The following is an 18,203-nucleotide window of genomic DNA, read 5'->3' as shown; positions in this document are numbered from 1 at the left end:
TCCAAGTACCTAACCCTCATTCTTCCAATCCCACTTTTACTACTGTCAATCCACTTAGGTATGTTACTAGGGTCGTTCTGAGTGACCAAAGAAAAAAACTGGCGGACCCTGTCTATCCTCAAACAAAAATCCAATCTTGGGAGCATAGATGAAGGCACGCCTTCTTTCTGCATCCACTTACCTTTTGTAGTCTTCTTATCAGCAAAGGCGAATCTTGACATGCATTCTTCACTTGTACTGGTATATTTGATTTCTTTGTACTGAACAAAGGTGTAGGTAATTAAAAATGGCTATTATAATGAAGAGAGAGAGAGACTGATAGGATAAGTGTTGCATGGCTAATAAAAGTGACATGTGATGATTCCCGTTATTGTATCTGTTGTGTATAAGAGTGTTTAAAGTTATCAGTTCATTAAATCTTAGAAATCATAATTGATAAATGCCAAAGATATAATAGTGCGTTTCTTCCCAGTACAAGAGATGGAGAAAAGGAGAAAAAAGAAGAGAAGAGAGAGAGAGAGGAAGTGGCAATGGTGGTGAAGGTGTTGAGAAGATGAAGATTAGAGGGTAAAGTTCACTTAAATAAATTTTTGGACCTAAAAATAAATGTCTCCTAAGTCAATTATTATTATATTAGTTCAACAAAAAAAAAAAGTCAATTATTATTGACGAAGTATTTATTCTCCCGAATTTTTTTCTTTTTGCCCCAAAACCACGACCATTTTAAACTGTGGGTCAATAGTGTTCTAGAGAGTCAAATGTAGTTAGAATTATGTTTCTAAAGGATATGGTTCAAAGTGATATTTAAATTGGCTAAATGATTTTAAAATAATTAAATGGCCAAATCCATATTTTGAAAGTATAATAATAATTGTTAGAAAGTATGTAGAGATAAAATAATATTTTGAAACACCATCTTTGGACGAATGGTAAACTAAGGTACATGAGTCTTTTTTTTTTTGTTCCCAAGTGTTATTAATCAATATAATATTAAAAAAGATTATTCGGACATAAAAGTATAGTCTTGGAATCGAGTCTTCTGAGGGGTCGAAATCGCTGGTCAAGGAGTCAATAAGATCGGACTGTTGACTGAATGTCAAACATTCACCTGTTAATATTTTTATGGGCAACGACGATGTTTTTGGGCTTAACCTGTGACAAGAAACAAGAACACACGTGACCGTAAGATCCCTGAGACACTGGAATGGTGCCGGCCTAAGGGGGCTCCGACGGTTAAGTAAGTAAACTTGCAAGAGATGTAATAGCAAGCGAATGATATCCTTGGAATGTTACCGTTGAGGAGAATGGTCGAAGGTTAGGCACGACGAAGTAAGGAAGGTCTGACCTTTAGGAGAGATAAAGTAACTTGCCTACTTTGATTGGCAGGTCGTCTTTCCTTGATGAGTGGTCTCCAGGAGAGAGAAAAATAGGTCGCCCTTCTTTGATGAGTGGTCTTCAGGAAAGAGAAGATATGTCGCCCCTTTTAATGAATGGTCGCCCTCCTTTGATGAGTCGTAGGTTGTCCAATAGATGTTGGATCGGTCGATCACAATAAGAGAATAAGACGATAATAGTAGTAGAAGTGTCGTAGACAACTAGTTAATCCATCTGTATGAGAGAGAAAGTAGTGGGTTGTATTCGTTGATTGCCGGATGCTCGATGATATTGGAATGCTTGACAGTGATGTCAGGTGAATATGTCGATCACCTAGATGGTCGAGTGTTTTAGACGGAAGCTGGATGATCCCTCTATATGAGAGAGAAAGTAAATCCTTAGTTGATTGCTCAAGAATTGGAATGTCGGATGTAGTTGACCGTGATTGGATGGTCTGTATCGTCTTCTCAGTCATTTTATAGTGTTGGTGATCGACTGTCACATGGCGGTGATGGCGTCTTTAATGTGGTAACGCACGAAGTTGTCACCATTAATCCAGATATTATAACTCCTCAACGAGTATATTAAAGATATTGTCATCTTGAATGACTGTAACGTCTCCCAACGGATATACGGAGGGAGGTCTGCTGAGGAGGTGAGGGCAGACCTCTTTATCCAGAGCTGGATGTGCTTCCGTATTTTGGTTGCTGAGGAGGTGAAGGCGGACCTCTTTATCTAGGGTTGGATGTGCTTTCGTATCTTAACGTTGCTTCGGGGTGCCCGAAGATAAATGGGCCGGACGCATTAATTCGTGAGTTTGGTCACCATGTGAGCTCATTAATCGTGGATTTCTGGGAGCGCTACTGGTGACGAATTTTGACCCATAAAAGTCTCAATGGAAGCAGTTTATCATCATTTATCCCATGTTATTTAGGCAATAAATAAATTAGAGGTAGAAATATATGGATATTTAGGTCTCTTAAGAAGGCCATAAGAGTCTTTATATGGCACAATAGGTCTTAATTGGCAGTATAGTGTCCATCTAAATTCATGATGTATTTCATATTATCTTCATGATGTATCTATACCATTAAAATGTAATGACTTTTGAGTCCAATCAAAATAATAATAATGATAATAATAATAATATATTTTGTATAAAACAATACTAAAATAAAATTTAAAACGAAAAATCTTTTTACCGAATACGTCTCATTACGATACGAAAATGCTAGGTAATCCAACAACTGTAACCCACTAAGTGGACAAATTTACTACAAAACGAATGGCCCAAAATTTATCCAAGTTTTCATTTTCTTTTTTGGACGGTTGTCTAACTGTACTTGTCTACTTAATGGGTTAAAAATGTTGGGTTGTTTCGAATTTTCGTTTACGATAGATAACAATTCTCAATTCTCTTCACAAGCGAGAGATTATTTTTTTTATCTCTTATTTCGAGAAAAAAGAGTTTTTTTTCTCTTCAAAAGTTTGCATTGTTAGATTTTTGTATTTCTCTATAAGTGTTATTTAACAAAATAATACATATTTTAATTAGTCATTTTTCTCTGGTAATTTTTTCGACCAAATATAAAGTTTTGCATAGTAGCACTCATCATACCTAACGTAGCAAGAAAAGGAAAAAAAGTGAAGATTTTAGATGCCCCTTTTCATCGAAAAATAAATAAGATCTTTCGTCTCATGGTAGCCTGATCTAGTTTCCTATAACAACAATCGTGATATTATCAATCTTACGATATCTAGATGCAAATATAATGCATAAACATGATATGAAATACATACATATTTTCGGTATAATATGTAAAAACATTAAAAATTAACCAAAAAATAATAATCAGTTTAACGGGCCTTTACTGGTTTGGTTCGTCGCCATGGGGCAGGCGTGGCCAACTCGGTGCCCCAGGATGGTACCCCATTCCATCGGGCAACGAACCAACTCGGACACACATGAGTCAGGCAAACTCAGGAGCCGGCGTGACCCGTCAAAGTGTCGGGGTGGCATGGCTTGTCAAAGTGTCGGACCAGGCCTGGCCCGAGAAAAACAGGCGGGGCTTGGCCCGGCCCGGCCTACTTGACACCTCTACTTGGAGGTGTTGGTTAGCCTCATAACCAAGGACGCATAAGCGGGTCCTTTTTTTCCCTCTGTACAAGATGGACAGAGAGAGTCTATCTGAAACTCTCTACAACCACAGTTTCACTTCTCCATTCCTCACTCTACTACTTCTTCTTCATTTTCTCCTTCTTCGTAATTCTTTCATACCTTCACGAATTGTCTTCAATTATTATGAACCTTAACCTAAAAAATGACAACAATTTCAGCAACTCTATCAACTCTAACACTCATGGTTATTTCATCTCCTCATTCTCCTTCTTCCATTCTTCCCCAATACAAAAAACGCCACCTTGTAGTTTCTTCAACTCTCACAGATTTCTCAAAGACTTCAAAAATGGCGAAAACCCATCAACCCAGTGATCACAATATCTGGTATTCAGTAGAGAAACCCACTTCTGGTAGAACAGATAATGTTGATTTTTTACTAGAATCCATTGAAGTAATGACCCACATGAACACTCATTGTTCTGAAACTTATGCTTCTATGTTGCAACATTGTAGAAAGTTAGATTATTTAGAATTGGGTCTTCAAATTCATGGTCGTTTAATTGTATGTGGGGTTGAATTTTGTTCATTTCTTGGAAGTCAGTTGTTGGAATTATACTGTAAATTAGGGTCTATTGATTCTGCACGTCAGCTGTTTGATAAGATACCTCAAAGAAATGTTTTTAGTTGGACTTCAATTATTGGATTATACTGTAGTTTAGGTGATTATGAAGAGACAATTAGATTGTATTATTTAATGATTAAAGAGGGAGTTAGGCCTGATCATTTTGTATTTCCAAAAGTATATAAAGCTTGTTCAGAGTTAAAGAATTATCAAGTAGGTAAAGATGTTTATGATTATATGTTGAGTATTGGATTTGAAGGAAACCCTTTTGTAAAAAAATCTATTCTTGATATGTTTATAAAGTGTGGTAAGATGGATATTGCTAGAAGAATGTTTGAAGAGATGGAATTTAAGGACATTATTACATGGAATATGATGATATCTGGATATGCATCCATGGGAGATTTTAAGAAAGCTTTAAATTATTTTGAGAGCATGAAACTTGCTGGTGTAAAACCTGATCGTGTTACTTGGAATTCGATCATTACTGGGTATGCTCAAAATGGGCAATTTGAGGAGGCTTCGAATTGTTTGTCTGAGATGCGTGACTTGCAGAATTTTAAGCCTAATGTTGTTTCTTGGACTGCTTTAATAGCAGGGAACGAACAGAATGGTTGTTCTTTAAGGGCATTACATGTTTTCAGACAAATGGTAATGGAAGGAGTGGACCCAAACTCAATTACAATTGCTAGTGTTATTTCAGCTTGTACGAACTTGAATTTACTTCTACAAGGCAAGGAGATCCATGGCTATTGTATAAAGACTGAAGGTTTAGACTCAGATGTGCTTGTTGGAAACTCTTTAGTAGACTTCTATGCCAAATGCCAGACTCCGGAAGTAGCGCGTCAAAATTTCAATTTAATCAAGAAGAAGGATTTGGTATCTTGGAATGCAATGCTAGCTGGTTATGCCTTGAGGGGGTGTCGGGAGGAAGCCATTGAACTTCTCGATGTAATGGAAAGAGAGGGAGTCAAACCGGACATCATTACATGGAATGGGCTGATTACAGGTGATAGCTTTGAACTTTGAATATATTGACATCAAGAAATTGGTTCGAGAACCCAATTTCGTATTGATCTTGGTTAAAAATACATGTCAATATTTTTTTAAGGTTTGGGCTTCCCGTGCAAACTACTGAAACTGTGGAAACATGTGTAGACCTTACACGAATGTGCGAAAGCTTTACTTTGCAAATCTGCTGATACCTTACATAATGAGCTAAAACCTAAAAACGTTGATGGATCTTTTTTGACAAAAGAAAAATTGGCCTAGGGAGTTTTGAATATTTTGAGCTCAATTTTCTTTTCGAAGTGCAAAAAAAAAATATGGATTCTTTTGTTCTTTGTAACTTACTAAGTTAAAGGAGGAACATAGATTTATTATCTACGTAGTTAAACAAAAAAATTGATGAGCAAATGGATATGATTTTCAACAGGTTATACTCAAAGTAGAGATGGGAAGACGGCTCTCGAGTTCTTTCATAGAATGTGTGGAACAAAAACAGATCCTAACATGATCACTGTTTCCGGCGCTCTTGCAGCTTGTGCCCTAGAGGAGGATTTAAGGTTAGGGAAGGAACTTCATGGTTTTGTAACAAGAAACCAAGTAGAGTTGTCTATGGGAGTCGGAAGCGCTCTTATATCAATGTACTCAGCATGTGGCCGATTAGAGCTTGCTCGATTAGTGTTTAATGAGCTCTCAACTAAAGATGTTGTTATTTGGAATTCTATTATTGCTGCATGTGCTCAAAGTGGGCAAGGGGTTGATGCTATGAATTTCTTGAGAGATATGCAATTCAGTAATGTAGAACCCGATATGGTAACAATGGTTTCTGCTTTACCTGCTTGTGCAAGATTGGCAGCTTTGAGGCAAGGTAAAGAGATTCACCAATTTATCATTAGAAATGGACTCGATTCATGTACTTTTATATGGAATTCTCTTATTGACATGTATGGACGATGTGGGGAAGTCAGGAAAGCTCGAAAAATCTTCGATCTTATGCCCAAAAAGGATTTAGTTTCATGGAATACATTGATTTCATGCTATGGGATGCATGGTTTTGGAATGGATGCTGTGAGTGTTTTTCGCCGTTTAAGAGCCACAAATCTGATTCCAAACCATTTTACTTTCACGAATCTATTATCTGCTTGCAGTCACTCTGGACTGATCGGTGAAGGTTGGGAATATTTCGAAATGATGAAATCAGAATACAAAATTGAACCTGCTGTAGAGCAATATGCTTGCATGGTAGATCTATTAGCACGGGCCGGACAATTTGACGAAACAATGAAACTCATTAAAGAGATGCCGATTGAACCAAATGCAGCTGTTTGGGGCTCAGTCTTAGGTGCTTGTAGAATCCATTCTAATCCTGAACTTGCGGAATTTTCTGCCAGGTATCTTTTCGAATTAGAGCCCGAGAATTCTGGGAACTATATACTCTTAGCTAATATTTATTCGGCAGTTGGGAGATGGGAAGATGCAGCAAGAGTTAGACATTTAATGAAGGAAAGAGGTGTAACAAAACCTCCTGGTTGTAGTTGGATCGAGGTCAAACGTAAAGTTCATAGCTTCATAGTTGGAGATTCAACTCACCCTTTAATGGATGCAATTTCTGCGAAAATGGAAAGTTTATATTTGGAGATCAAGAAGATTGGGTACGTTCCAGATACAAATTTTGTGTTACAGGATGTTGAGGAAGACGAAAAGGAGTTTAGTCTTTGTGGGCATAGTGAGAAACTGGCAATAGCTTTTGGTTTGATAAGTACATCAGATGGAACTCCATTAAGGATCATAAAGAATTTGAGGGTGTGCGGTGATTGTCATTCAGCGACTAAGTATATATCTAGAGTGACAAATAGAGAGATTATAATGAGGGATAGTTATCGGTTTCATCACTTCGTCGATGGGGTTTGTTCTTGTGGAGATTATTGGTAGATTAAAGACATTATTGGACTTCACAAAGCTCAATTGAAGCAAATTTTTGCGCAAAATGAATTCATAACCAAATAAGACATGGAGTTGGATTTCGTTAAGATCTTAAATACCAAGCTCAAACATTTCAGGTACTGAATAAGAAAAACACGAACAACAGTGGTAAGAACTCGGTTGTTATTGTACAGGTACATAAACTAAACTCTGTTTTGTGCAGTGTAATTTGCACTATGATATGAAATTATGATTATGTTTCATATAACTTGTAGATGGAGATACTATTGTCACATTATGAATGTAGAGTAAAATTTTAACGAATTATCAAACAAAATATTCATCAGATGTTCGATTGATTTACGCCATAATAGGTTTATAAAGACAGAATTTTTGTATGCATTGAGGAAATTGTAATGTTTAATATACTAAGAGGCAGACAGATCAACAAAAGCCGATTTATCCTCTATCAATAGATTAATGCCGTATAAGTAGTAGTTTCAAATTGAACTAAATTTGCTGTAAATATTCCACATTTATAGCGTACTTGAATTACTCCAACATAAAATGAAAATGAAATTAAATAAGAAAGATTATATATTTTCTTCACTTTGAACAAAATAAATGTACATGGAAACAAGAGTACCATTAATGGTTGTATGATAGAACTTTCATACATTTATTTGTTCAATTAGTAAGGAAGGGCAAGCGAATCGACCCTTCCTTCTAAAATTAGTAGTCAAACATAAATGATGAATGAATATATGAAGATAATTAGTTTCTGAAATAAGAAGCCAGAGGGCCTCCGTCACCATTGCAGTGATTAGCGCAGGCACCACGACATTCAATAGCAGATGCAGTTGGGATTTGGGTTTTGCACTGTGGCAAGCAATTCTCAACACATCCTTCTTCAGTTGCCTGAACGACGACATTCGTCATCATTGCAGCAGCAACAACCATGATGATCAACAAAGCTACCTTCTTGCTGCTGCCACAGGCTGCCATTTTTGTATCTTGAATAGAGATTAGTATGGGGTAGAGATAAATGAAATATACAGTCAAAGTGAAGATTGTTTTATGGATGCAGAAATGAGAAACTTTTATAGGTGATGGGTGGTGTTGGGTTGATTCATTACAAACTAATTTTGGGATGCAAAACTAACACCTAAAATGAGACATGAGGAATACATGTATTCTTCCTCTATTTGGGTGGTTGATGCTGTTGGAGAAAATCATGGGGTTGTTTTTGTGCTGACAAGAGAGAGAAGAAATGGTCAATTTATCCCAAGCATTCCTAGTCATTTGTTAAAAAAGATGTATTTATAACATGGATGGAAGAAAATGGATTTGTCGTTGAGTAGCGGTGTTAATCGGGTCAGGCCATCAGTTATTTTTGCTTCTCACTTGGGCCGGTAGTAATATTTTTTTGTGGTCTGAAATCTATTTCATGTTGTTTGGCAAAGAAATCGTCTTCTCTAGCAGGCTCACTCTCTCTTTTTCATCCTCAGTCTCCCCTCTCTGTATATCCTGTCCATAGTAGAGAGAACGCGAGATGGTCTATAGGCGCCCCCAATGTTTTCCATAGACCGGCCGGCCCCTCTCTTAGCACTTCTCATGGGCTCAGACTGAGCAGTCTGAGGCCCACGAACGGGGCAATCCAAGGGCACTCAGATGGCCAGAGTCTGAACTGTTCAAACTCAACATGGATTAGGTCACGTCAGACTACCTTGTCCGAGGGACGCTAATAGAGAGAGTGGACGTATCAAATTTTGGGCGCGTATAGGCACTCTCCAAAGGGACATGGCGAGAGGAATATAGAAAAGACTCAATAGGTGCGATTACAAACGGACCCATCATCTACTCATCCGGACCTAAAATAGACAACAAGCTAGGTTTAAGGTTGCCCTACCTAGCTCGTAGTAGTACCTCTTGTCTAGTGACGGGCGGGGATCGGCTAGTCCGACCTACTTTACACACTCTCGCAAAATAACAGGGCAAGTGGAAAAGAAATAATGTCCTTTGTTAAATCTTGGCATGAGATTTAATATGATTATAACAATTAGGAATCTTGTAATCTACGAAGAAAGAAACAAAAACAGAACATCTAACTGAAATTGAAGTTTTTTTTTTCTACCAACTGCCAGCCTCACTTCCATATCAATAATGGCTCAAAAGTTGATGACCTACACTTTTTACACTTAATCTAATAAAAAATGACCAGGAGAGTGTTCAAATAACTTCCATATCAATAATGGCTCAAAAGTTGATGACCTACACTTTTTACACTTAATCTAATAAAAAATGACCAGGAGAGTGTTCAAATAATATTCCAGCCCCGCTATTTAAATTGGGCCAAGTCGATACAATCATTTTTCCTAACCAAATAATCACCGTTGATTAAGAATAAATTTTGTGCAAATTGTATAACTCTAATCGCTTCCCGAAGATTTACTACAACTATCATCTCTACCTACATTGAAGAAGACAATATTGGAGATGCAAATATTCGACTCAACACTTAATAGAAGATGAATCCTTCTTAGTGCCGTTTTTTACTGATTCTGGTTATGGTCTAATTTATAGACTAAGGTGGTGTTTGTTTTTTTATATGTCTGAATCTGAATTAGCTGAATCTGAAATTTACAAATTTAATGTTTATTTTTAAAATTTGAATTATTAAATTTGAATTAAAAAAATGACATTTATACCCTTTTTTGGTATTTTAAAAAAGAAAACCTAATTTCCATTTTTTTCCCTTAAATAAATATAAGAAGGCCACAAAAAAACCCTAGATCCCTCCCTCCCTAACTCTTTCTTTATCTTTCTCAGCAGTCATTCTCTATTGCCGAAGATGCCAAAGTTCCAGCGAGGGTTCAATGACGGTAACCGTCGTCAGATCCAACAACTTCTCTCTTTCTTCTGTCTCTCTCCCTCTCTTTTTTCTCTCAATCTCTCCCTCTCCAAACCGAATCTCAGTGCAGCAATTCAAAGGAACCACATGAAAACCTAAGAATCAAGAAGATCAACGAGTTTTCCGGTCAGTAATCCAATCATAATCACAACCCAAATCGATTCAATATATAGTAAAATGGGCGAGTGATGTTTCAGTACTCGATTCCATGAAATCTCTCCAAATTCCTAATTCAGTTTCTCTCTTTACCTTTCCTTCCAACAAAAACCAATCTGGTGGTAGTGGTCTATGGTGACCGTGGTGGTGGTGTTAACTGTGTGGTGGTGTCGGTGGTGTTGGTGGTGTTAACTGTGTGGTGGTGTTGGAGGTGTTAACTGTGGTGGTGGTGGTGGTGTTAACTATGGTGGTGGTGGTAGTGGTAGTGGTATTAACTGTGGTGGTGGTGGCAGTGGTATTAACTGTGGTGGTGGTGGCAGTGGTATTAACTGTGGTGGTGGTGGCAGTGGTATTAACTGTGGTGGTGGTGGCGGTGGTATTAACTGTGGTGGTGGTGGCAGTGGTATTAACTGTGGTGGTGGTGGTGGTAGTGGTGTTAACTGTTGTGGTGGTGGGGTTGTAGAAGAGGGAAGAAGATGATTTAATTAGGTACTAGGGTATATCCCGTGCCCTAGGGCACGGAAACTTGTATTAATCAAATGCTACAAATTTGTTTTTTATATTTTATTGAGAGAGATAGATTTTTATTAGTTATTATTTTTTTGTATTATTTTTTTGTTTCTTTTATCTTAAATTAATTATTATTTTATTGAGAGAGAGGTACCCTTTAATTTCTTTATTGAAAGAGAGAGAGATTTTAATTTCTTTTTTTAACCCTTGAAATTTATTTTGTTTCTTGTTTTCTTAAATTAGTTATTTTATTTCTAAGAAGGAAACGATTATTGTTTTTTAAATAGATAACTTTATTTCTAAGAAGGACTATATTTTAAATTTTGAGAAGGACTTCTAGACAATATGCATAATTAAATAAGGATGTTTGTCCCAGTCATCGTTTTCCTTCTGTTTTATATAATAGATTTTAAAGTTTAACAAGGGTATGTACGTCTTTTGCATGTTTTCAGATTCTGGGCTCAATTTTCAGACTTGTTTTGAAGTCTGAAATGTGTGGCCCTTTATTCAGCCAATTCAGACATCTAATAAATTCAGATAAAGTTTCATATTTAACTAAATACAAAAACAAACATCTGAAATCTGAATTGGATTCCAATTCAGATTTCAGATCTGAAAATTTTAAAAAACAAACAGCACCTAAGCAAATCCTATTAAGATTTTCCAGAAACTTGGATGAGAGTTGAGGGATTTGATGGAATCCTTCACTAGTTCTGCAAGAAAATAATTACCTGAGTTTAATAAAAGTTAAATACCAAAATAGGTGTTTATTTTATTTTAGATTTCCTCAAACTCCAAAACCATTCTCTAAAGGCATGAGACTTCAAGGCTTTGAAAACCATTTAGAGCATCTCCAATGCAAGACTCAAAAAAAACTCTAAAAATCTTATGTGTCACGTGTGAAAAATGGATCTCTAAATGGTCGCTTTCCTATTTGGCCATTTAGAGACACTCTATTTCAAACCCATCTCCAATGCAACACTCAAGAGAAACTCTAAAACCCTTTATTTTAGTTTAAAATTAATTGATTTGCCTATGTGGCACTTAGAGAAACTCAAGAGGACACTCTAAACTTAGAGTGTCCTCTTAAGGATCTCTAAAATGAATCTTGACACATCACTTTAGAGATTCATGTTGAGTTTTAAGGATCTCTAAAATGAATCTTGACACATCACTTTAGAGATTCATGTTGAGTTTTGCATTGGAGATGGATTTTAGAGAAAAACTCCAAAAAATCCTATGTGGCACTCTAAGATTTAGAGTTTGAGTGTTGCATTGGAGATGCTCTTACCCAACAATCAATTATGTTCTGATATGAAAAGATCAAGGAAAATTTTTGAGGATATTATTGTAGCTCTTTTTTCCATCATGAGTTTTCTATTCAATTATAAATTTTTGGTTTTTTATACTGGCCGGTTCGATGTTCTTAGTGAACCAAACCGCTAAAATCTGTTTTGGTTCGGTAACCAAACTAAACCACGAGCAATTTCGTTTGGTTGAAAGTTTACAATAACCAAATATTTTAGTTTGCTTAGTGGATGCCTCCGAAATGCGAGATACCAAATATTTTAGAATTACAATAATTAAACATTTAGGTAGTGTGATAGTTCATAATGTGTTATGAAAAATATGAGACCCATGGTGAAAGAAAGAAAATCCTATAAAAGTATACGATGGTTTCGACCAAGAGATAAACAAAGATTGTCTAAACATTACTTTAAATAGAAAAATAAATTTGTCAAACAAAAAAAATAAAATTGGTTTTGACACATGTAATAGTTATTGTTCTAGAGAAATAAACTACAAATGAAGCTTAATCAGATGATGATATACTCGATTTCTTTTTCACGAGATTTTACCGGGTATTTTGGTCACAACTTTCTGTCAATTATGTTTTACTTCCCCTAATAATTCTGTCTAAAGTGAATTTTAGTCTAAAAAATTTAGACTAATCACCTATTTTAAGCCAAGTTAGGAGTAGTTGACCATTTCGTGACACTGAATAGATTTGAGGACTATTTCTCCTATGTTTGCATGATTAATTTCTTTTAACGAAATATGTGACATCTTCACCTTGTAGCACATGACATCCCAACTAGATTAACACCTCTAACTTTTTTATGTTTAAAATAGGGTTATTTCCCTAATGGCCCCCTACTTTGTGACCAGCTTCCTGCCTAGTCCCCTACTTTACGAGAAATGCCCATATGGCCCCCTCCCGTTATAACACCGTTACTCTCTCTCTTCCATTTCTTTTCTCTCTCCTCCAACATGTTTTCTCTCTCTGCCACCTTCAAACATCATCATCTTTTCCTTTCTCTCTCCTCTCTCTCTAAATTTTTTTTCTTTCCTCTCTCTTTCTAGAACAAATCTAGAGAGAGGTTTCACGAACAGATCTGGTTTGTTCTCCTCTCTCTAGATCTGTTCTAGAGAGAGAGAGAGGAAAGGAAAACAAATCTTTTCTAGAGAGAGGAGAGAGAAAAATAAAATTTAATTTAATTTAAATTTTTTTTTTATGTTTGAAGGTCGCCGACCGGAAAATTGGCAGACCGGCGACCCCTGCCGGAGAAGATGATGATGTGGCGTTTTAGGTGACTTGGCAGAGAGAGGAAATGAGGTGGAGGAGTGAGAGTAAAAGATAACGGAAAAGGGAGCCATATGGGTATATTTGCTAATCTAGGGGGCCAGGCAGGAACCATTTGGGAAATGACCCTTGAAATAATATTCAATGTGGTGTGAATATCAATTTCAGTTCCATATATATAAGTTTTATTGATATAAAAAAACTTATATATTTGACATATAATTAGAAATTATGCGATTTTAAAGTGAATAAATGAGATAAAACAATTGATTAAAAGGTAATTTTTGTCACTTTTTTTTTTTTGTTAAGAGAGGTAATTTTTGTCACCTACTATTTGACTAGTTGGTTGCGCATCTATTACCGTGGGAAGTTGCCTTTCAGTTCGCAGTGAAGGTGGAAACCGCCTTTATTGACTTGTATTAAGGGGTATAAATAAAGTAAAGGTAAGAATGAGATTTTATGTCCTTAGAATAGCCTTAAGGGTCTTTATCTAGCCTTTAAGGTCCAAAATATCTATGATAGCAGTTATAGCCCTAATTCAATCGTGCAGTCGATGTAAAAAAAAAAAATTCAAACCACATTGTAATTTTGGTACCAAATTAGAATTAGTAAGAAATTGTGGATAAGAAATTAATTTGGTCGTAATGTAGGGGTCAAATAAGAACAAACCCTAAAGATAACAGTCAACTCCACTATCTAATCAGGTTTTAACCATGGTTTAACAAATAACAAGGAATGGGGTGTTGAGATAGAAGGGAAGAGATTTTGATTGGCTCGTCATCTGACATTATCTTATTTTTTCTTTCTCCTTCTTCTTCTCCGTTTGTGATTATTGTACCCAAATTTCCCAATCCCCCATTTCAATTCACTGTTGTTTCTCTCTCTACCATTTTCTTAGTCAAATTCATTAATGGAGATGCAATCTCTTTTCCTAGGTACCTCTACTACTAATATTTGTCATGGGTCTTCTATTTCAGTAATTGGGTTCCCTCCTCCATGTCTTGAATTCCCACTTTCCAATTATAATAACAACACCAACAATGGCAGAAGTAGAAGAAAGCTTGTTTTGACAAAGGCAGCTATTGCTATCGAGCAGGAGAAAAAGAACAAGGTTTCTCTTATCAAGATTGGAACTAGAGGGAGGTATTAGATTCCACCTCCTCTTCTTTATTACCCTTGTTTTCCATTTTTATTCAAATTGTTGCTATGCTTTTATTTTTTTTGCTTATATCATTTCCCAATTTCAGAGTTGTTTTTGTGAATGTGGGTCATGTTCTTTCTTCAAATTCTATTTATTTTGATGTTGATTGGTTGATTCTGATAGATAATTAGATTTTGAAGTCTGGGTATTTCTTTTCTGTTTCATTTTCTCATGTTTTTGTCAAATTGGGGATTGGTGGTGTATTTTGCTCATTACTTCATAGTTTTTCAGATGCCTTTAGGTATTCACTAGAAAGGCTTGCAAAGAGGGAGTTAATTTTGATTGTAATTTACTCCATGTAAAATCAATGGGTCAAGTGAGAATACTGTTGTTTCAGGACTAGGTTTGCCAAATTTTATGAATCTACAAAAGTAATGCCCATAGAAAGTCAATCTGTGATGTGGACATCTGTATTCATAAATTTTCGGAGTATTTATTGATGTAGAAAGAAAATCGGTTCGGACATAGAGAAATTTGTTAGTGTGGTGTGGATATGTGTATATATATATATATATATATATATATATATATATATATATATATATGTTTGTTTGTTTAGTGTGTAATTACCCCCGTGTTGTTCATGTAGGACAGCCCACTGGCACTTGCTCAGGCTTACGAGACACGAGATAAACTGAAAGCTTCACATTCAGAGTTAGCTGAAGAAGGGGCTATCGAAATTATAGTTATAAAAACAACAGGAGATAAGATACTAGATAAACCTCTAGCCGATATAGGTGGGAAAGGGTTGTTCACAAAAGAGATTGATGAGGCATTATTGAATGGTGATATTGATATTGCCGTCCACTCTATGAAAGATGTACCTACATATTTGCCAGAGGGAACAATTTTACCGTGCAACCTACCTAGGGAGGATGTTCGAGATGCGTTTATTTCGTTGAGTGCAGCTTCACTAGCTGATCTTCCTGCTGGCAGTGTTGTTGGTAGTGCTTCTCTTAGAAGACAGTCACAAATATTGTATAGATATCCGTCACTGAAAGTAAGTAATAATTAGACCTTTCTGTTCTTGATATTTTCCACCAAGAAACTTAACACTAAATTAGGACCATCTATTCTACTGATCATTTTTCTCGTCTGCAAATAAGGTTTTTAGTAGACTAAATTTTGTAGTTAACGGGTCCTTATATGTTCTCTTGTTTTATCCTTGGCAAGTTGAGACAACCTCATGGAAGTACGCCCATCTAAGAAAAGTAGACATTGTATCTGGTTCGACGATTGTTTTGACTACCATATTCTGAAACTACTTGATATTGGGGTGACATGGAACTACACACAGTTGTCTTGCTCAAGCTTTCATTATTCAACCCAAATGTAACTCCTATTTAAAGTTTCAATATGAATTAACGAAGTAATCATATCATTCTGAATATTACCAATGGGGATTATGTTTTCGTCCCCCAAAATATTAGTACTATTTATGGTTTCTCATATCATTTCTTCACATTATCTAATCCATTTTATCTGTAGTTTTATGCACTTTTCACTAATTGTTTCTTATATTCATTATTTGTTGTTTTCCCCCTTTGTAGGTGGAGAACTTCAGAGGTAATGTTCAAACGAGATTAAGGAAACTTAGTGAAGGGAAAGTGCAGGCAACCTTATTAGCATTAGCTGGGCTCAAGCGTCTAGATATGACGACTACTGTCACTGCTATTCTCTCTATAGACGAAATGCTTCCAGCTATTGCTCAAGGAGCCATTGGAATTGCCTGCCGGACCAATGACGATAAAATGGTATTTGTTTTCTGATAGCTTTAGTATTAATTATGACACTTGTTACCCTTACTTGTAGAGGTGATTCGTGTTTGAGTAACCTTGGCATAATCTCCGGTGAAGGATGATGATTAAGGGCCTTTTTCTTGTGAGTATGTTCGTTTGGAAAAATAGTTTGAGTATTGGAAAACACATCAATTAAAGACTTCCAACTCCTTTAAATTATCTTCCAAAAGTTTTAGACGCCCGAAATACCAATCAACTTTTGACGAGATTAGAAGTTTCAAATATACATTTCCCATTATGCTCTATGTGATGAGAACATCCTCGCTAAAATTTAGCCCATAAATGACCATCTTTCACTGTCCCGGTCGTCCTAGGATCATAAATCCAAGAATGTTTTGGTAATTGATTGTGATTAATAACTGGTAGAAATACTAATTTATGACATAATCCCTTAGAGCCAGAGCAAGTATATACCAATGAATTAAAATCTCGGACTTTGCCTTAAGTACTGTGAGAAATGGCCATTAACCCCATCAGTATACTGAGGACTTTAAGCAAGAAACACCAGAAAAAGTAACAGAAGTGAGTGCTTTTATTTCAAAGTGAGTTTTACTCGTGAGAGGTTTCTATTGCTCAAAATTTGCATGTGCCATAATGCTTTAAAGTCTTAAGAAAAATATAGACAAGACTTCAACAGTTGTTTTCCTTGTGTCTTGCAGGCTAATTACATTGCTTCGCTGAATCACGAAGAAACGCGATTAGCAGTTTCATGTGAAAGAGCCTTCCTTGCAACACTAGATGGTTCTTGTCGAACTCCTATTGCAGGCTATGCACACCGAGACACAGATGGATATTGTGTGTTCAGAGGACTGGTGGCTTCTCCTGATGGAACTCAAGGTATTTCTTTAGGGACTTGATGACTCGAGATATAGTTTGGTCAAGTGAAATCATCGGATGCTTATAATCACAGAATTTGCAACAATTGTTCTGATTTTCCTATCGATTACCTTCCTAGAGACCTGGCCCTTAGACATTGGCCAAATACCATTGACCCACATAGAAACATGGCTCAAGAGGCAAAGCTGAGGGGCTGAGGGCATTATCTAGATTAGAGATAAAAGCGCACACACATATAAACAAGAATTGGGAATGTTTCTATAAGTTTACAATGTGACACTGATGAGCAAAATGTAGATGCTAATTATGGTTGGGCAAGTAAATTTTGGATAGATTGCTTTGATTCTAATCGGGGGGTCTTGTTTGATGTATTTATTCCTTCTCATTCCAGTACTTGAGACATCAAGGAAATGTTCGTATTCTATTGATGACATGATTCAAATGGGGGAGGATGCTGGGGAGGAACTACGTTCACGTGCTGGTCCTGGTTTCTTTGATTTCTTAGCAACTCACAAGTAAGCTTAATGGAGCATAATGAAAATCTCATGCATTCGAGGAACGGAGGAATACATCAATCATGCCTTTTCCTCACTCTGGTTTGTACTTGGTGTAATTTTAACCGGCATTAGTTGTTTGAATAGCTAGATTTGAAGGAAACCATGTTTTAGAGAACTAGATTAGACTCCTTTCTTTTTTTTTCCTTTTTCTTTCAAGAATGTTCATTTTTTGTTACTTCTACTTTACATGGTTGGTATATAATTTTCTGTTTGTCATTGAATAATCTGGCTTTTGCTATTTCAATTCTTCAACCAACATATAAACCAGAATTAAAATTTAATTGAAGATGGAAAAACCTAGAACCATCTCTTCTATGCTTATCTAAGCTTGTGCATGTTGGGGGTAATTGTGTATGCTGATAGTTCTTTGGTATAGGTTGGGAACTGAAAAAGTGCAGGATTAAATCGTGATGCACCTATTGAAGAAGTGTTCGATCGAACTGACATTAGACTAGGAGTTGGGTCTCTAAACCTCTTATTTAGGTTTTAGTATTCATTGCAATTTAGTTTTTCGAGGTTTAGGTACCCTGAATCCCATTCATAAATCTCAAACTCAAGTTTGAGAGAATAAGTATAATCCATTTTTTGCCACAATGCAGAGAAAA

The 18,203-nt window shown here is 36.2% G+C and overlaps 2 protein-coding genes across 2 annotated transcripts; both read left to right on the top strand.

The window, feature by feature from the left end:
• The first annotated feature begins 3,477 nt into the window (after positions 1–3,477).
• LOC147566875 (pentatricopeptide repeat-containing protein CRR2, chloroplastic-like) lies at positions 3,478–7,389 on the top strand. The gene is made up of 2 exons (XM_086653430.1): positions 3,478–5,124; positions 5,551–7,389. Exons 1-2 carry the CDS (start codon positions 3,696–3,698, stop codon positions 7,050–7,052), a joined length of 2,931 nt encoding a protein of 976 aa, XP_086509556.1. The 5' UTR covers positions 3,478–3,695; the 3' UTR covers positions 7,053–7,389.
• A 6,456-nt stretch (positions 7,390–13,845) lies between these two features.
• Positions 13,846–17,819, top strand: LOC147566874 (porphobilinogen deaminase, chloroplastic-like). The gene is made up of 5 exons (XM_086653425.1): positions 13,846–14,347; positions 15,000–15,405; positions 15,956–16,159; positions 16,864–17,041; positions 17,433–17,819. Exons 1-5 carry the CDS (start codon positions 14,115–14,117, stop codon positions 17,558–17,560), a joined length of 1,149 nt encoding a protein of 382 aa, XP_086509551.1. The 5' UTR covers positions 13,846–14,114; the 3' UTR covers positions 17,561–17,819.
• Positions 17,820–18,203: the final 384 nt, after the last annotated feature.

This window comes from Eschscholzia californica, unplaced genomic scaffold (genome assembly GCF_041429995.1).
Source record: "Eschscholzia californica isolate CP2 unplaced genomic scaffold, dmEscCali1.0.p SCAF_1, whole genome shotgun sequence".
NCBI classification, from domain to species: domain Eukaryota; kingdom Viridiplantae; phylum Streptophyta; class Magnoliopsida; order Ranunculales; family Papaveraceae; genus Eschscholzia; species Eschscholzia californica.
This window is presented reverse-complemented; position numbering and strand designations above follow the sequence as displayed.

Bases quoted from the DNA above. Each gene is read 5' to 3' on its own strand.
- LOC147566875 (XM_086653430.1), top strand. From the start codon at position 3,696: ATGACAACAATTTCAGCAACTCTATCAACTCTAACACTCATGGTTATT. The intron at 5,125-5,550 runs GTGATAGCTTTG...GATTTTCAACAG, and splicing joins ATGGAATGGGCTGATTACAG to GTTATACTCAAAGTAGAGAT.
- LOC147566874 (XM_086653425.1), top strand. From the start codon at position 14,115: ATGGAGATGCAATCTCTTTTCCTAGGTACCTCTACTACTAATATTTGT. The intron at 15,406-15,955 runs GTAAGTAATAAT...CCCCCTTTGTAG, and splicing joins ATAGATATCCGTCACTGAAA to GTGGAGAACTTCAGAGGTAA. The intron at 16,160-16,863 runs GTATTTGTTTTC...TGTGTCTTGCAG, and splicing joins GGACCAATGACGATAAAATG to GCTAATTACATTGCTTCGCT.